Source organism: Copadichromis virginalis, linkage group LG13, assembly GCF_057382275.1.
Source record: "Copadichromis virginalis isolate Kocher_CV1m ecotype Utaka linkage group LG13, C_Virginalis_male_GT1.1, whole genome shotgun sequence".
NCBI lineage: Eukaryota > Metazoa > Chordata > Actinopteri > Cichliformes > Cichlidae > Copadichromis > Copadichromis virginalis.
The window spans coordinates 17,924,704-17,941,196 of record NC_140630.1 but is presented as its reverse complement, the minus strand read 5'-3'; the positions used below and the strand labels follow the sequence as shown (position 1 = coordinate 17,941,196).

At 39.9% G+C, this 16,493-nt stretch overlaps 1 protein-coding gene across 6 annotated transcripts; it reads left to right on the top strand.

The window, feature by feature from the left end:
• Window positions 1-386: 386 nt before the first annotated feature.
• Window positions 387-15,545, top strand: zfand4 (zinc finger, AN1-type domain 4). Of its 6 annotated transcripts, XR_014923591.1 has the most exons (11): window positions 387-708; window positions 1,892-2,197; window positions 5,098-5,173; window positions 5,867-5,934; window positions 6,064-6,250; window positions 6,627-6,768; window positions 7,324-8,559; window positions 8,809-8,863; window positions 9,047-9,148; window positions 10,242-10,386; window positions 13,696-13,759. XR_014923591.1 is itself a non-coding variant. In XM_085477713.1 (10 exons), the coding sequence occupies exons 2-10, from the start codon at window positions 2,014-2,016 to the stop codon at window positions 14,602-14,604; spliced, it is 2,202 nt and encodes a 733-aa protein (XP_085333839.1). In that variant the 5' UTR covers window positions 389-708; window positions 1,892-2,013; the 3' UTR covers window positions 14,605-15,545. The 6 variants fall into 6 exon arrangements, 3 of the variants coding, with proteins under 3 accessions (XP_085333839.1, XP_085333840.1, XP_085333841.1); XR_014923593.1 differs by lacking the exon at window positions 9,047-9,148; XR_014923592.1 differs by lacking the exon at window positions 10,242-10,386 and having other exon boundaries at window positions 13,696-13,758.
• Window positions 15,546-16,493: the final 948 nt, after the last annotated feature.

The following is a 16,493-nucleotide window of genomic DNA, read 5'->3' as shown; positions in this document are numbered from 1 at the left end:
ACATTTCTTGATTAAATTGAAAAAATTAAGCTTTAACTCGTGATACCAAATTCTGTGCTTGACATAGCAGCCTTTTCTGTAGTATAAGAAGTGCTTGGTGACATAGAAATATACAAATTGGTATACGTTTAGATAAACGCATACATAAGATGAATGATTTTAAATGCACTTATTTATTTAGAAACTTGAAAAACAATACTAGTGATCTAAATAAATATTTTAAAGGTTTTAAGTCAGGTCTGATGGATAAACCGACTGCTCTACATAAACTGTATGCTTTGTTTAAGGGCTTCATGCTGTGTAAAGTGAAAGAATTTGGTGTTGTTCGCAACGAGTCGTTGTCCCGCCCACCTCGTCGTTCGTCAATTGGTCCCTTTGTGTGTCAGTCAAGGGAAGTCGGAAAGGTGTTGTTCTCCGTCTTTGACAGGTATGTCGCCAACCGAGGGCCTCGGCGACAGATACGGGTCGACGGTTTGTTCCATGTGTCGTTTTCATGGTCTAACACGATGAGGTGCTGCTTAATTTTGAATGTAACGGTGGCCTCGACGATGGACGGACAGAACTGAAGCCCGTGAAAGTAGCCTAGCAGTCTGCTAGCCAGCGGTTGAGAAAGCCATTGTTTGAGTTGTTGGCTAACATGGCAACGAAAGCTACCGTTAGCAGCGTCGGCTAGACGGGCTTCCCATCGTGTTATTGCAGCAGATACTGGTAAGTGGGTTTGATCAGTACTGCGAACGTCATTCATGTTTACGCCGTATTGGGGGAAAAAGCTGCGGGGCGTTAAAACGGCCCGTATGACCTTTGCTTGTTAATGTTAGCTTCTGGAATTGTACTAAAACCATCAATCTCCGTTGTCAGGCAGCTAGCTAACCGAGTTCATGTCTTCCTACATGGCCCGTGGCTGCTTCTGTGGGTTTGTGGTCTTTTGTATACAGTTGGATATGGCCGAAGGCGATGTGTAGATATCTTTGTCTTTAAAACTGCACCCTAACAGGTTCCTTTAGCGAATGGGTTGTTTTTAGAAACTCCCTAATGTCTGAAAGAGTACACCAGAGGCCTCGTTTACCGAAATTTCTTAGACAAGACTATTCATATTCAGTTTTTATGCCATATATTTGGGCTCCACTGGTTACCAGTAGATAGACGCTTGTAGGGTCTGAAGTGAAGATGACGTGTTGCGTTCAAATAGCAATCTGGTTATAGTACGTTTTGAATCAGTTCAATCGAAACGAAAATGACAAATATACATATATTGCTGGTCTTTGTCCCTTCTCCCCCCTTTGTCTGTCTCTCTTAATAAAACTCATCTCACACAGGTTCTATCCTGGATGATGCTCTTTGAGTCATGTGACCGAAGAGCTGTGCTGTCAAAGGCTGTGGTCAGTCACAGGACACCTCATACCAATAATAGGCTTATGTAACACATCTGATCTTCTTGAATTTTGGCCAGGCCCTTTTAATGATGTCCTCAATATTTTATGAGAAGGTTCCATGTGTCTCCTGATACTAATAAAATCCTTTATCTTAAAATAGTTGCTAAATAATTACAAACACAACAATGCAGTTTTGCTTTTTAGGACAGTTTTTCATTACACGTGCAGTAATGACTGATGTAAATTTGTATACTACCAGTTGTCCATCGTTAGATATACGTCCCAATCATTAAAGCAAGAAAAAAAAATGGTACAACATGCACGTGTAGACAAAAATGACCTTGATGCTTGACTGTGAATGCTCAACCCAATAGTAAGTGCCAGTGCTTCTACTTCTAAGTTGGTGTTGATTAAATGAAGGTTTTTCCACACTTTTGTTGTACATATACAATGGCAATAAAAGGCTATGCTATTCTATTTTACATTGTGATGTTAACTTATTGTTTCTTTCCTCACAGATGTGGTCATCTTGCATGATGTGCGACAGTTGTGAGGCCACTGAGCAATCTCTCTCTCCCTCATCTGGGGGCAGCCCCACCATTTCACCACCTTCCTAAAGTCATTCTCCCACTCTGCCAAGATGACCGACAGGAAGGAGCCTCCCTTCTTCAATGACGATAGCGTGGGAGCATTTCAATATAAGCTCCCTTTCTATGACACTATGGAGCTCTTCATAGAGACACTGACAGGGACCTGTTTTGAGCTGCGCGTGTTGCCCTTTGAGGCTGTCATTTCAGTCAAAGCGAAGATCCAGAGATTGGAAGGTACGGAGCTCACTAATATTTAGTTTGTATGTTGCGGTAGTTTGCACTTCAGGGTAGGTTTGTTATCTTACAACACATATTATTGTACTGTTTGGAAAAAAAATGGATGCACAGATTATTGTAAAACCTTTGACATACATTTTGCCATCGTATTAGTCAGGTTTTTCTGAGGTGTTCTGCATTGCTCTGTAGAGACAGAGTTACACAATTCTGGATACTATAATTTTCTAGTTATTTGTATTGTTGACTTAAATTACAGATTATTATCGAGTGTAATGAAGCTTAAAAATAAGTGGGGGGGAAAAGAATCAAACTCACGTTTACACTGCGTTTGTGCAATATTTATTACTGTATGACCTGATTAATCTTGATTGGGGTTGTATGGTTTAATTTGAAATCTGAATTATCCCCATTGGATGAAATTGGGGGGGGGGAATTTGGAACGATCTGTCCTCATTTAAATCCCATGCCTCATGATCCAGCATTGGGTACTGGTTAAACTTACGGTCGCTCTGACCCAGAGCATTGCTATTGTTCCAGTTGTTTGTACAAAATGAGAGCAAAAGCGATGAGCTTGCTGAGTCACATCGCCAAACTAATCTACAGTTTGTAGATACACTTTCCTGTGACATTAAAAACTATGCGAAAAGGTCAGTGTGTTTGCTGAATTTTCCTTATATTATCATTACCACAACAAATCTGCTGGCTTGTCTCAAGAGAAATGGCAGAGGCACCAAAAATGGACAGAAAATCTGTTCTGTGTTAGAAAGAATTTGGCCACATTAGGAAATAATTGTTTGTTTCCATTTATACAAATACATAGAAATCTTTTTTTTAAACTCCCCCCAAAAATTTAAGGTTGCTTAGTAAAGCATCAAGCTGACCTTGAGTATCTGCATTCCTCCCCGCTATTCTTCATTTGTGGTCAGAAAGCCCTCTGCGTAGAGCAGGGCGATATGGCCAAAAATATTTATCACGATATATATTTGAAAATTTGCGATAACGATATAACTGACGATATAATTGATGCGAGACAAAATACAACTCCACAACATTACTAGCGCAAAAAGAAAACCTTCCATTTATTTTCACTTAAATAAGAAGCTGGTTTTTATGTACATTAAAGCTTTATAAAAATGTAACAGTGCAAATACAAATTCCTTGCTGAAAGTTTCTACTGGAAATGCCTTTCCAGTAGAAATGGGCTGACATATCCTGAGCATAACCATATATAATATCCACTGAAGTTAAAAAGAGGTGCTTTGCAAAATTAAACTGCAGTATGCAATACGTATTTTTCGGACCATAAGGTGCACGGGATTATAACGCACATCAAGCGAAACAAAGCAGTCAGATAAATCAAACTTTATTAAACTCATTCTTCTTGCTTCCTCCACTTCTGTACCATTGATTCATTAATGTTGAATTCTCTGGCAGCTGCTCTATTCCCATGTTGTTGCAGTATATTAATGACTAACCTCGTATTGTGGATGGATTATCTCAGTTGTTCTCCTGACTGAAGTTTGGTCTGTTTACAGCACCCTGCCATGCGATTGCATTTGTCTCTAACCATGAGGAACCTTAACGTTAACTTTTATAAGTGGAAAAGTGTTAGTGTTCGTCCTCCAGCTTCCCTGTTTATGTTATGCTAACATAGCTGTGTCGCTAGCGATTACGTAGCACATCATTATATACCAGCTAGCCCAACTTCAGTAACCCTACAAACGTCACTGCTGTTTAGTTTCCTGTCTTCATTTATGTTGGAAGTGATAGCAGAGCTGTACGTTTGATTTTTTTCAGAAATCTCTCAGTCAGAACATGCAATATCATGCTTAGGTAACTAGCGAGCTAACTTCCGCTAGCTTCCCGCTAACTTCTAACTCTGTTAAATGTAATAAATTTTGTTTTAATGGATGCCTGGAAGTTAAACTTCATAGTTACACCTGGTAAAGCAGCAATGCTGATCGTTTTATTAAAGTTGCAGTGTTCGTTTGAACTGAAGAATAAGGAGTTTAGGACCCAGATTACTCCCAGATTTAAGAGCATCTTAGTCCGACAAATACGACAATAACGACGGCCGCTTGCATGTTCTGCAAAAAAATGTGCTTTGTCGTGTATCTGACAGACAAACACCAAACCAGTTCCACATCACTGAAGTTGCACCATTTTTACAAACCAATTCTGGTTCATCTGTTTCACTCAACAATCGGCCATGTGCGTATGAAAACAAAGGCACTGCGCATGCGCGTTTTACTCATATTCTATCGCGATATTTCATTTTCCTATTGTTGCCTAACATTATACCGGTATTACCGTGAACGGTATAATATGGCCCAGCCCTACCTCTGCGTGTGATGAGGTCTGTCAGCCAGGCCTGCGTGTTTGTGAGCATATGAGCATATCACTCTGCAATGAAGAGACCACTGCTTGCTCACTAACGCTGGCTCACCTCCAGCACCGGGGCAGTGAGTTCACTGATTGTGGGCACAAAGAGCTTCCTGAGAGCTTCCTACTCATACACTACTTCTTATTCCAATCATTACCTCTAGAGAGCCTTTGTATTCAGTAGCCTGTCAGTCTTTTACTGGAGTTTTGTTATTTTGGTCCCACTTGGAATAATGTTTCAATTTAGACACGTATCCAATAGTTTTAGATACAGCATTAGCTGACATTCTAGCTCATAAATAGTTTATTTTTATTTACCTCCATGTTTAAGTCGTCATTGCTTCTGTGATTGCTTAGTTTTGTCTTTAGGGGGCAGACATTAATCATCTTTAGTCATGTGCAATTGCTTGTAATTGGAGCATGTCTGTCAGGTAATTGAACTTTGTCTATCAAATATGAACAGGTCCTTGTCAACTTTGGTTGTTTTCTCTCCTGCCTTCTCTCTGACTGTAAAGGTATCCCTGTTGCCCAGCAACACCTTATCTGGAACAATTTGGAGCTGGACGATGAACATTGCCTACATGACTACGGGTAAAACTGTTCTTCCTGACCCTTTGTGTCCTTCAGAGCACTGCTGTTAAGGCAAAATCACAAATACAGGGGAGCTTGTTAGAGCAGTTACAGACAGGAAGCATTTAAAAATTTTCTGTGAAAATTTAGTGTCATTTGGAGGTGCACATTAAAAGCCTTCCTGCTGTGGTGGTGACTCACTTATAATTCACTTCAGCATGCTGTAGATGAGCCAGATATGTGGCATTGGGTGAGACAAACAGCATATTTGGAGAATTTGCCCTATCCACTCTTGTCAGTTTATGAGATGCAGAACTCATCCTTCAGTGCTCTGCTGGCTGCAGATGGTGGTATTGTTATGAATGTTTGTCACTTAATTTTCCACATGAACAGTCTCTGGTGAGATCTCGTTCGGCTCCCCTATCACACTCTGCAGCATGCTTTTTAAGTTTGTGAAGCAGAGGGGTAGAGTAGGCGATGAAACATCTGCCCATATGCGCCAAATGTTCCAGTGGGATTCCCGTTCCTGTACTTAAGTTCATCTGGAAAACATCCTGTCCCTTGAAGTGCTGTTTACTTTAAATCAGGGCCTCTGCTTCAGAAGTAAATCATTTTACCCTCCAAGTACATGCATTATTTCCTTTTCTTTCATAATATTTGCACTGATATTACTGGTATGGCGTTTATGTATTATCATTTGATTTGTGTTTGCAGCATTGCAGAGGGCTGCACTTTGAAACTGGTCTTAGCTATGAGAGGAGGCCCAATTAACACCAGGAGAGGTAAGAAGACTGACAAACTGTAGTCAGTGTTTTTATGCTTTTGGTTTTAATCTGCTTCCTTGTTTTTTATTAAATTACATAAAGTGTCTTGTTTTTTTGCAGTTTAAACCCCCTCTCTTCTTTTGTCAGTAACCATGGAGGATCCAGTTAAAGAAGTGGCTGACCTGATGGACAGCACAAAGGAGGAAGGCTGGGAGAAAAACCTGGCTAACAAACAGGTCACGTTTGTGGTCTATCGTGAGGGGGACCAACTAAATGTCTTCCGTGTGGTCGACAGGGGAGATGGTACCCTGACCCCCGTATCTGAATCTCTGAGGTTGTCATAGTTTGTTTTATTTTTGATTTTATATGATCTTTCCACATACTGTAAATATGCACACAATTTGGATTGTGATTAGAAATTTGTACTCTTCATGGTCACATGATCATGCATGATAATAACCACAAAAGAAATGTTTCCGTTTCTTTTTAAAGTACAATTCAATGTGTCAATGTGTGAAGTATAATTATACAGACTTTGTAGGATATTTAGTTTTAGCTGTAGATCGTTACAGCTGAATTTATGGTCTTATTTTTCCTTGTTTTTGTGTCAATTAAATGTTGTGACACTGAATTGCTAATGTATTTTTGTTTTTGTTGTCGTTGTTTTTTTGTTTTGTTTTTTATTTCTCTTCCCTCGTTGTGTTTTCCAGTGGTGGCTCTGTGTTCAATGTGTATGCCGAAGAAGATGGAGAGAGTTCTACAGCTGCACAGCAGAGCCTTGAGAACTCCATCACTATGACCAAAATGAAGCTGCTCAAAGCCAAGATGGAGGACATGAACCTCAACAAGAAGGTAGGAACCTTTGAGATCAAAGAAAATCAATGACATTTTGTCATTTGTCTGACATATTTTATCAGGCTGAGGCATGATACCGTGTATGCGGAAGTGAATATATAAACCTTGGATCCATTATATGTGTTTGCCTTGTGCGTAGAGAGCTTTCTGTATTACGATGTAATGCTCTTTCAGTCTTTGCTGCTTAATATTTTGTGTTGTAATGTTTTGATCTTTTTTTTAATCAGGAAAGGAATAAAATCAAATTACATCTAATAGTCTAGTCACTTTTGATTAGTTCTGATTATTTTAAAGAGTGATAATGATATTTTTGCATGGAGCCAATATGAAGCACCAAACACTAATTTCCCTTCGTTAGTAAGAGGGTAGAGCTGTGTTAGATTCAGCTGTGCTGGCCCTACATTTTCTTTAGCACTCATCAAATTTACGCAATAATCTTAAATCTAGTCAGTAGTATGATGGGTTTTTTTCCAACATGGGTAAATATACACTTAAGATAATCATCTGATATAACTCCGTCGATTAATTTCTGTCCATGTCTCTGTCCTGTAGAAGTCTGCAAAGGTAAAACCACGGGCCCCTGTCAGCCCTCATCCCTGTGGCAGCTCTTTCGGACCTTCCAACACTCGACACCATCATCGCCTCTTGCGCTCACTTCCTCAGATCAACCAGCCTTGGCAGTCAAATGCCCCTCTACCTCCAATTGTAGACCATGAATCCGTAGACCCCTCTCTGGCCTCTCCTGCTGCGACCTCTGCCCATCTGCCCATCCCTAGACGACCCCCTCCCTCTTTCTCCTCCCCGTCTTGTTATATGCTTCAGGAGGAGGAGCCATGGGAGACATGCCCACCTTTTGCCAAGATCCGCCCACCTCCTAAAGTGTCCCGGTTGGACATTGGCAGCACTAGGTTGATGAGGGACTGTGTATACCCTCAGCTCCCTCCATTGTGTACCAGGGGGCCACCTGATGCCACATTTGACCCAGTTGAACCTGTAGGGGAATCATTTGGGCTGGGTGTATTGGATGAAACTGTTGGGCTTGTAGCACCAACTCAACCTGGATCTCCATTTGGTGACTTGTCAGATCCTCTGAGTCTGGATGTGTCCACCCAGCCAGAGGAAGGTTGTCAGACCCGCGAGGTTGAGGCTCAGCACCAACTGCCACATTCCCCCTCCCCCGTTAGTCCCTGGACACGTGGGACAAATGAAACTCTCACCAGCAGAGCTAATGGGACACAGCTTAGCGCATCCTTTCATATCAGCCCTCCCTCACCATTACCTGCCTCCACCTCACTGTCACCTTCAGCTAGACTGTTGTCTCAGCCTTTTGAGTCCACACTTTCCTGTTTACAGCCTAATCTTCAAGCACAATCCTCAGCAAAACAAGGCAGCACATCTCCTCACCCTTCAACCACCTTGTCAACTCATCCACCACGCATTCGTGGTGTTAAAGTAGAGTCACCTGGCAAAAGGCTAGAGCTCATCTCTAAGAGGGAAGCAAGAAACATCACTAAGGTGGCAAACCAAGCGTATAAGGAGCCAGTGGGGTCTCTCAATAGCTCGGAGCTCTTGGCTTCTCTTTCCACAAGGGCTCTAGACATCAGCGGCGGCAGCAGCAGGGACCGTATTGGAGAGAGTCTGGGACTTGCACTGGCTTTGTCTCCTGCAACTGCCTCAGGACAGGGCAGCCGTGGCTCCAGGCTGCCATCCATCCCTGCTGACAGACTTCTGCGGGATGATCACATAAGGCAAATGTCACCATTACCCCCAGCATCAGCTTCTTACATGGTGAGCACAGATAAGTGTCAGCATTAGCTGCTAAGATTGAATTTGTGAAATTGAGTTACCCTAAAAAGTTTTTGTTTGTTTGTTTTTTTAGTATTTGTGTGGTCAGCCAGTCTCATTGAAGTCATTCAAAACAATTTTTAGAAAATCACTTTTTTCTTTCTTTCTTTTTTTTTTTTTTTAAGTTGAAGGCTGCAGTTGTTTTAGTTTTGCACCCTGTAAAAACATTTAATATTTCTGCTCTTTTCTCAGACCACCAGCACTCTTGCATCAGCTGGAGGAGTCATGAATTCATTTGGGACTATAGGTAAGGGACACGCAAACGACATTAGCGTTTATAAAGTACTAGCTTAAGAAATTTTTGCATTGTTGTGGTTTGAATGGACATCTGAGTTGTGAATTTTGAAGCAAAGTGCAACATCATTTGCTATGCTCTGGTGGTATAGATTGTAAATGAACAGTTGTGAGTTAACATGTTGTCCTTTTATAGGCGCAGTCACATACAGACAGTGTAGCTGAGTAGAAGACCTTAGTGTGTACTTTGTCAGTGCTACAAGAATTTTAATTCTCCAAGCAAAATGCTGACTTATTTGTAAGTTGCTACTTTGGTCTGTTAAAAAATATGAATTAATACATGCTGACCAATACACTGAATAACAAGGACATGATTATCACAGGTGGGGGATTGAACCAATGAATAATTGAAGCATAAAAAAGACACCTAATGAGGAACCAGTATTGTGCCTACTTACAGCTGACAATTTCGCAAAAAGGCAACTTTAATTTGTATCTTTGGACACTTTATTACTAGCAGCATAGGCATAGTTTGGGCCTAAATGGTGGGGATCTTGTCATAATTAATGGAATTATGAACACAGAGTACTGTCAGATTCTGATTCACCACGCAGTACCATCTGGAAAGCAGAGCTTTGAATGTACTTCAAGAAGCCTGGAGTCCTGATGACTATGTAAATAAATTACAAGAAAGCTTTCTTAAGAGAGTTCAGGCTGTGTTAGAACTGGACAATCTGTTTTTGCCTGACATACTATATGTCTGCTGTGTCTCTTTTCCATTTTCCTAGCTAAAGAAATGAGGGGCAGCTCAAGACTTTTGTATAGTACTGCGCACAAAATTGTGTGTGTGTTTCTACCAGGGATAGGGTAGGGTTTTTGTATCTTTTTGGGGTTTGACCCTTCCATGTTGATGTCTTCAATCAGGATCTGAAAAAGTAGGGATAGTTTGTGTATATTATCACCTAAAGTGTTGCCTCAAAGTTATCAAGTGCCTCCTTCATGGTTTCTTTAAAAGCAAATTTATCTTCCACTTCAGTGTAAAAAGAGGAGTCCTGTACCATCTACCTCAGTACTAATGGAGGATATTCTCACATTATAAACAGTATAGTACTTTGCATTCAGCTCAGGGGTTCTCTTGTTTTCTCACCAAAGTTCTTTACATCATTCAGGGATTTTTAAGAAAAAACCTAAACTCACTTTGAGATTTTTTTTTTCCCCTATGGCAAAAAGTTCAGTCAGTTGTTTATGCTTTAACTGAGAAATCAAATGTATTTATTTATTTATTTATTAAATTTTGGGTTTGTTTCTAAAAAAAGATGTAATTATTGAAAAGCTTTTTGATTTTATGGTGTTAATTTAGTTTTTTTGTTGTTGTTTTTTTGTCATTTTAGCTTTGACAGGACATAGCAGAGAGTAGGCAGGAAAGCAGAGACAGAGTGGACTGAATGACAGGCTGGAATTGGTTTAAGCAATACTCAAGCTCAAGCCCCTGCGGCAAAGTCTCTAGATTTTGTTATATGCAGTTGGTCAGTCAAGGTAACTATAGAGGTGCACTTTAGGTTGTGTGTGTCCTGAACTGCTTTTCAGAGTCTTCCTTAGAACAAGGCTGGTAAAGTTATGGCAACACTTTCTCTTATGATGCTATTATTTCCCAGTAATAAATTAAGTTTTTAATGTGTTACTCCTTAGCTAAATGAGTGCATGAGGCTTTTACTATCTGTCCCTCCCTACACAATTCACAAGAATCACTCTGCTTCCTTTAATATTGGTCAGAATTTAATCAAACTTGAACACAAAGATCAGCTAATGGGACAGTTTTCCTTGAGCACCCGAGTTATGCTCAAGGTCACATTTGTTGTTCCTGCAATTTTAATTGTCATTAATTTCTATACTTCACATACTACGGTAACCTATAAATTGGATCATGATCTACTAATGATTGTGAGCTAGATAAGCTACTGAACATCACTGATCTGGTTGTAGAGCCTCAACTGTCCAATTATAAATAATTATATAGAAAATACATAGGGCCTGTGTATTAAAACTCATTTCCACTTGCATGCGCTTCTGATTTATGAAGGTATCAGATAAACCAACTTCCACAAACCTCTTACGGTGCTCCATTAAATCACTGGAACCTTTATACTGACACCAGTGACTGATCTATGGCAGAACATCAGAAATGCTAGGCTCCCTCTGCTGTGTACACACAAATTTACATATCAGCTCCCCTGAATTAAGTGAGCACTATAAAGATTAGAAAAATGAATTGGGAACACACTTAATTAAATGTAAACAATATGAAGTTCGGCTTACTACAAAAACCCAATGTGGATAATGCGAGTGACACTGGCTGTTAGGGCTGCACGATTAATCGTTAGAAAATCGCGATCTCGTTTCATACTTATGTGCGATCTCGTTTCCAAATGACAACGATTTAAAAAATAAATAAATAAATAAATAAATAAAAAAGACGACCATTGTACCGCATTATGATCCGGGACGTACTCTGCATGAAAACAAGCGCTCACTCTTCCTGCTGAACAAATGTCAAGGGCGGAGCCTTATACCACGTGATACAGAAGCTGTGCCGTGTAATGCTAAAATTAGCAGGGAAAAAACAACGGAGAGCACGTCAGGGATGACGAGAAAGTGACAGGAGAAAATCCGTTCCGGTCTCCACCCAAACATCAATAACGGGAACCTTATACAGCGCTTCCCTATACACGTCGAACTCCCGCAGGCACAAAGAAATTACGGAGGCTATCACTTATCACCTGACCAAAGATATGGCTCCCATCAACACTGTGCAAAACGAGGGATTTAGGAAAATGATCAACACCCTAGACAAACGCTACACAGTGCCGTCCCGCAACTATTTTTCTATTGTTGCACTACCTGCTCTATACACACAGCGTCGAGCAACGGTGGAGACGGAATTTCAAGCAGTACAACATTTTGCGGCAACAACAAAACGTGAGACATTTGTTGTTTTTATGTTTATTTATTGTTTTTATGTTCAGTCTCAACTGTTACGAAGTTGATGTGCAGTTAATAAGTGCAATAAATATTTACACTGGAAAAGAAAATCGTGAGAGAATCGTGATCTCAATTCTAAGCCAAAAAATCGTGATTCTCATTTTATGCAAAATCGTGCAGCCCTACTGGCTGTAGCTGAACACTGTCTGGTAGCAGACACATGATGGCATACAAAAGAAAGCGTACAAAACAAATAAAAATCCAATCCCATACCCCAACCTGCAAGCTTGCTGTACTTTGATCACAGAGCCGTCAGTTTTATCTGTATGTTCCCACATCCCCTTTGGCTCACAGAGCTGAATGCTTCCACAGACAGGATTATCACGGGTACACGCTGACAAAATAGTGTTTCCTGACTAAAGAAATGAATCATGTATTTTATGCTGGGTTTCTTCATAGAAAGATATTTGATGCAAAAACGCAGACTGTTTGCTTTTTTTGTTTGTTTGTTTTTATTGCCCAAAACTATAATTACAACAACACATCTGGTTTCCCTCATTAACAATTTTTACAATGCAAACTTTATTAAAACCAACCTTAAAATAACTGTGAAGACTTGCTTAGAAACTCTTGTTAAAATAACACCATTGTGATTTTTGTTTTTACCGGTTGACATTGCTGAAATAATACACGATATGAAAATAACTCAGAGAAAAGCCCGATGGCTGAGCTTTCTGGGACTGAAAAACATATTGCGTTTTTGGTCACCCTCCAGTTCGTGATGTCACAACAGGTGTTTTGCCTTTTGACAGCTGGTGAAAACAGCTGCTTGATGTGCCTGATGCAGTTTAGTGAGAAGTACAACATTCCCCAGAGCATTAAATGATAAGAAGTGCTCTTTTCCTTTTTTTTGTGACTCCTGTTTTGATCTAGCATTTTTATTCCTCTGTGACTGCTGTGATGGATCTAACCTGAGCAAATTTGAGGTATAGGGAAGGTTAAAAGGGTCTAAATTACAGGGAAGTGATTTCTCAAAAAGTGAAAAATGTGCCTAAGCTATTCAGTTGCGCTTTGTGCACACATTTTAAAACAAAAAAGCTGGGAAACATACCATCATGATGTGCCCTGTTGTTTGATTTTTGTGATACCTGTACATTAAATTGAAATACATATTGGAATAATCTTTGTATGCACTCGTTTCTTAGTACAGGGGTATATTATATTCCCTTTTAAAAGATAGTGATTTGTAAGCATCAAAGAGAACCTCAGTTTCTTAGTGCTGTTGCTGGATGATGGGAGATATGAGCATGAAACATCTAAGACCCAGATTGACAGCAAGGAGGATTAGAAATTTCTTCTGCAAACAATAATTAACCACAAGCGCAGATGAGCTGTCACCTAAGAAAATACAAGTCGTGGAGAAAGGGATGATTATTGATAAGATTTCGGAACACTACCGGTTTTGAGGCTTCAGCTGGATGGAAGATGTGAACGGCTTTTAGGGTTAATGATCTGTCTGTGTTAGGCTGATGTGTTCAATGTAAGAAGACTGACTGTTGCTTTTTATTGTTGATGGTTTTTTTTGCTAAACATACATGATTACAGGTGCATAACGGCTCTGTAGTTTAGTGGTTAATGCATTTGCTTGGCAAGCAAAAGGTTGGTAGTTTGATTCTAGCGGGAGACACAAATTCTCTTTTGGGAGTTGCCAAATCAAACGTGGAGTTACCCACTGTGACGAGCAAACAGCCAAATGTAGCTTTATGAATATGGGTCCATACGCTTTTGGCTTGCACTGTTTTGTCTGATCAGCCGCTCGTCTTTGGCAACTGTCTTATAAATAAATAGTCTTTCCTCTTCTCTCAGGCACTCCAACATACCACCTACCTCCAGTCAAGGCTCCCACAGGCACTAAGAAGAAGAGCTCAAAGCACTGCTTCCTCTGTGGCAAGAAGACTGGCCTGGCCACCAGCTATGAGTGCAGGTACAAGTACCAGCCGCATTTCCAGCTGCGCTCACTCACACAGTTGCTGTCTGCCTCTAAATCACATCTCACCCCCGGTTTTGTCAGTCTCGTCCTTGAAGCGAGCCTTTTTGTACAAAGCGGTCTTTTCGTTGTTCGTCGTTTTGTCCTACTGCCATATCCCCAATGATAACACATCTCTGTGCGCTGCTTGTTCTGTCACAAGTTATTAGCTTTATCAAAGTTTCTCCTCACCACATTAATATGGATTACTTGTCCCTCTCGGGCCTTGTCCATGGCGTACACACTGAATCTGATGCAACACTGTGTAATCTCTTAACATTTAACACTTGAAGTGGTTATGTTCCCAACTACTGCTTTAGTCAAACTGTAAGCCTTTGTGATTAAACGAGTAATGTAATTTACTCTGTTAGTGCTAATAAATTAATCAAATTGGAGGGCAGAAGAGGTGTAACCACCAGGTGTAACCAGAAGAGGTGTTTAGTAAGGAAAGAAAATCTAGACTTTGCATTTACACATTTATGCCGCAAACAGCCTGCTGAAGGGGGATTTTGTTATTTGTTTTTTAATTTACTGACTATCAAGTCTCAAGAGGAATGTACTATAAAAATATATATTTTGCATACAAACTTGAATGTTTATTTAAATCTTACAGGTGCGGTCAGAACTTCTGTGCAGTTCACCGCTACGCAGAGACACATGACTGCACTTATGATTACAAGGGTGCCGGACGGCGCTTTCTGCAAGAGACCAACCCCCTTATCAATGCTCCCAAGCTGCCTAAGATCTAAACTTGCAACCTTGTCTCAGACGTGCGGATGAGGAGTGAAGAAGTTTAAAACTTGCAGGATGGAAGCGATTCTGCAAATGAATTTGTAAAGGAAAGAATGAACTTTTACACCACTGTGTGCTCTTTTTAATCAGCCAAGTTTGCTAAAATTTAAATAAAATATTCTGTAAAGCCAAGTGTGAACAAACCAGTGGACTGAAACGGCACAGAATTATCACCTCTTGATAATGTGAAAGTGTATACCCCCCTTTTTTATCTGTTGCCTTTTTTTTTTTTCATTGCATTAAAAAAAATCTGTGCATGTACGTAGGTAGTTTTTGCTAAATATATCTGCTGCATGTTCAGACATACCTATTTTAGGCTTTTGTTGGGTTTTTTTGTTGTTTGTTTTTAATCGGGGCGACTTCATTTGACAAGTCTTTGAGAGATGCACTTTAGAACTATGATATTTATATATTTGACTTTCCTTGTGAGGGAAAGGTGGCGTACGTTTCTGTGTTTGTCTTATTGTTAGTTGTCCTCTTCAATATTACTTTTTTTGTATTCTGCACATTTAAATATCTTTCTTACATGGGCACATACATACCGGCATCACTAATGAAATCTTCCTAAAAAGAGAACCGTACACCCACCTAATGATAAAATACGTAATATTTATTAATGATTTATTTAAATTACAGGTTGGTTTTTAAAAATAGGGTTAAGTATGCAGTGTGTGTAGGTGTGGATGTCAGTAATCTGTTTGCCTATTGAGTAAACTGTATTAGGAGTGGGTGTTGGTTATGGTATTTGTGTCTACAGTGAGGTGGTTGCCATTTAAAAAAAAAAAAAAAAAAAAAAAATCTTTTGTAAGTCTTTTTTTATTGCTCAGCTGTTTCAAAAACTTTAAATGCTCGTAAAGTATCTACAGGGGTTTGATCTAATAAAGTTTCTTTCCAGAAAGTTTCTTTCTGTGCGTCATTTTTGTTTGGTTGAAATCCAACAGCTGGTCTAAAATTATCATTCTGATAGAAGACTTTGTTTTCTTGAGGGAAATGCTTATTTCACCCTCTTACCGGTGCTCCTCTTGTCATTTCCACGCAGTGTCTTCAAGCTTCACTGTTTCAGTTCCTCAAGATTTGCAGATTGAATATTTGACCTTTCTCTCCCAGTAATAGTCCTCATCACGGTGCTGTGAAGTATGAGGGGAAATGGTTTCTGTTTCTTGTCATTAAATAACCCCTCCTGCCGAGTCAGACCCTCAGCTAGCTCCTTAGTGACAAGTTGAACATTTTTAAACCTCAGTAAAAGTATAAGCTTGCCTTCATGAGCTAAGTTACCGGTTCATGGCAAGCTTGAACCTTGGTGGTTCCTGAATATCTATAAATCATTTAAAGCCCAGAATTAGCATGACATCCATGCCCATGATGAGTATATGTAAACTTTGAAAGACAAACACGTTGCTACACAGTTTTTATTTTCATCACATGCTTGAAGCTTTCTGATCTGGTTGAGACATTAAAGCAAATTCCTTAAAAGCCTTCTGATCACATATTTAAATGTCCACCCATTATCAATGCTCAGAGAGAAAGCTGTAATTTTACACGCACACATCTGAAACACAGGTTAATCCTGTGAAGTGGGGCTAGTTCAGCAGTCAGTAAATATGAGAACACTCTTATGTTGCTCAGAACAGAAATATGTTGTCTTTGTTTCCTTGTGATTCACTCTGATGAAATGAATGAAAAGTAGGGGGGCTCTATTTATTATTCACTTTACTCCCACTTTGGGTGCTGTTCCTGTGAAGCAAACAAACCCTGTCCTGAATCACGTCTCGCTGTTTTCATCCCCACTTTCCTCCTTCGTGTTGCCTGGCTTTGATCTGCTATAATTGGGCTGTGCAGCATATAC

Coding starts and splice junctions, on each gene's coding strand:
- zfand4 (XM_085477713.1), top strand. CDS start 2,014: ATGACCGACAGGAAGGAGCCTCCCTTCTTCAATGACGATAGCGTGGGA. Junction 2,198..5,097: donor GAAGATCCAGAGATTGGAAG/GTACGGAGCTCA, acceptor CTGACTGTAAAG/GTATCCCTGTTGCCCAGCAA. Junction 5,935..6,063: donor CCCAATTAACACCAGGAGAG/GTAAGAAGACTG, acceptor TTCTTTTGTCAG/TAACCATGGAGGATCCAGTT.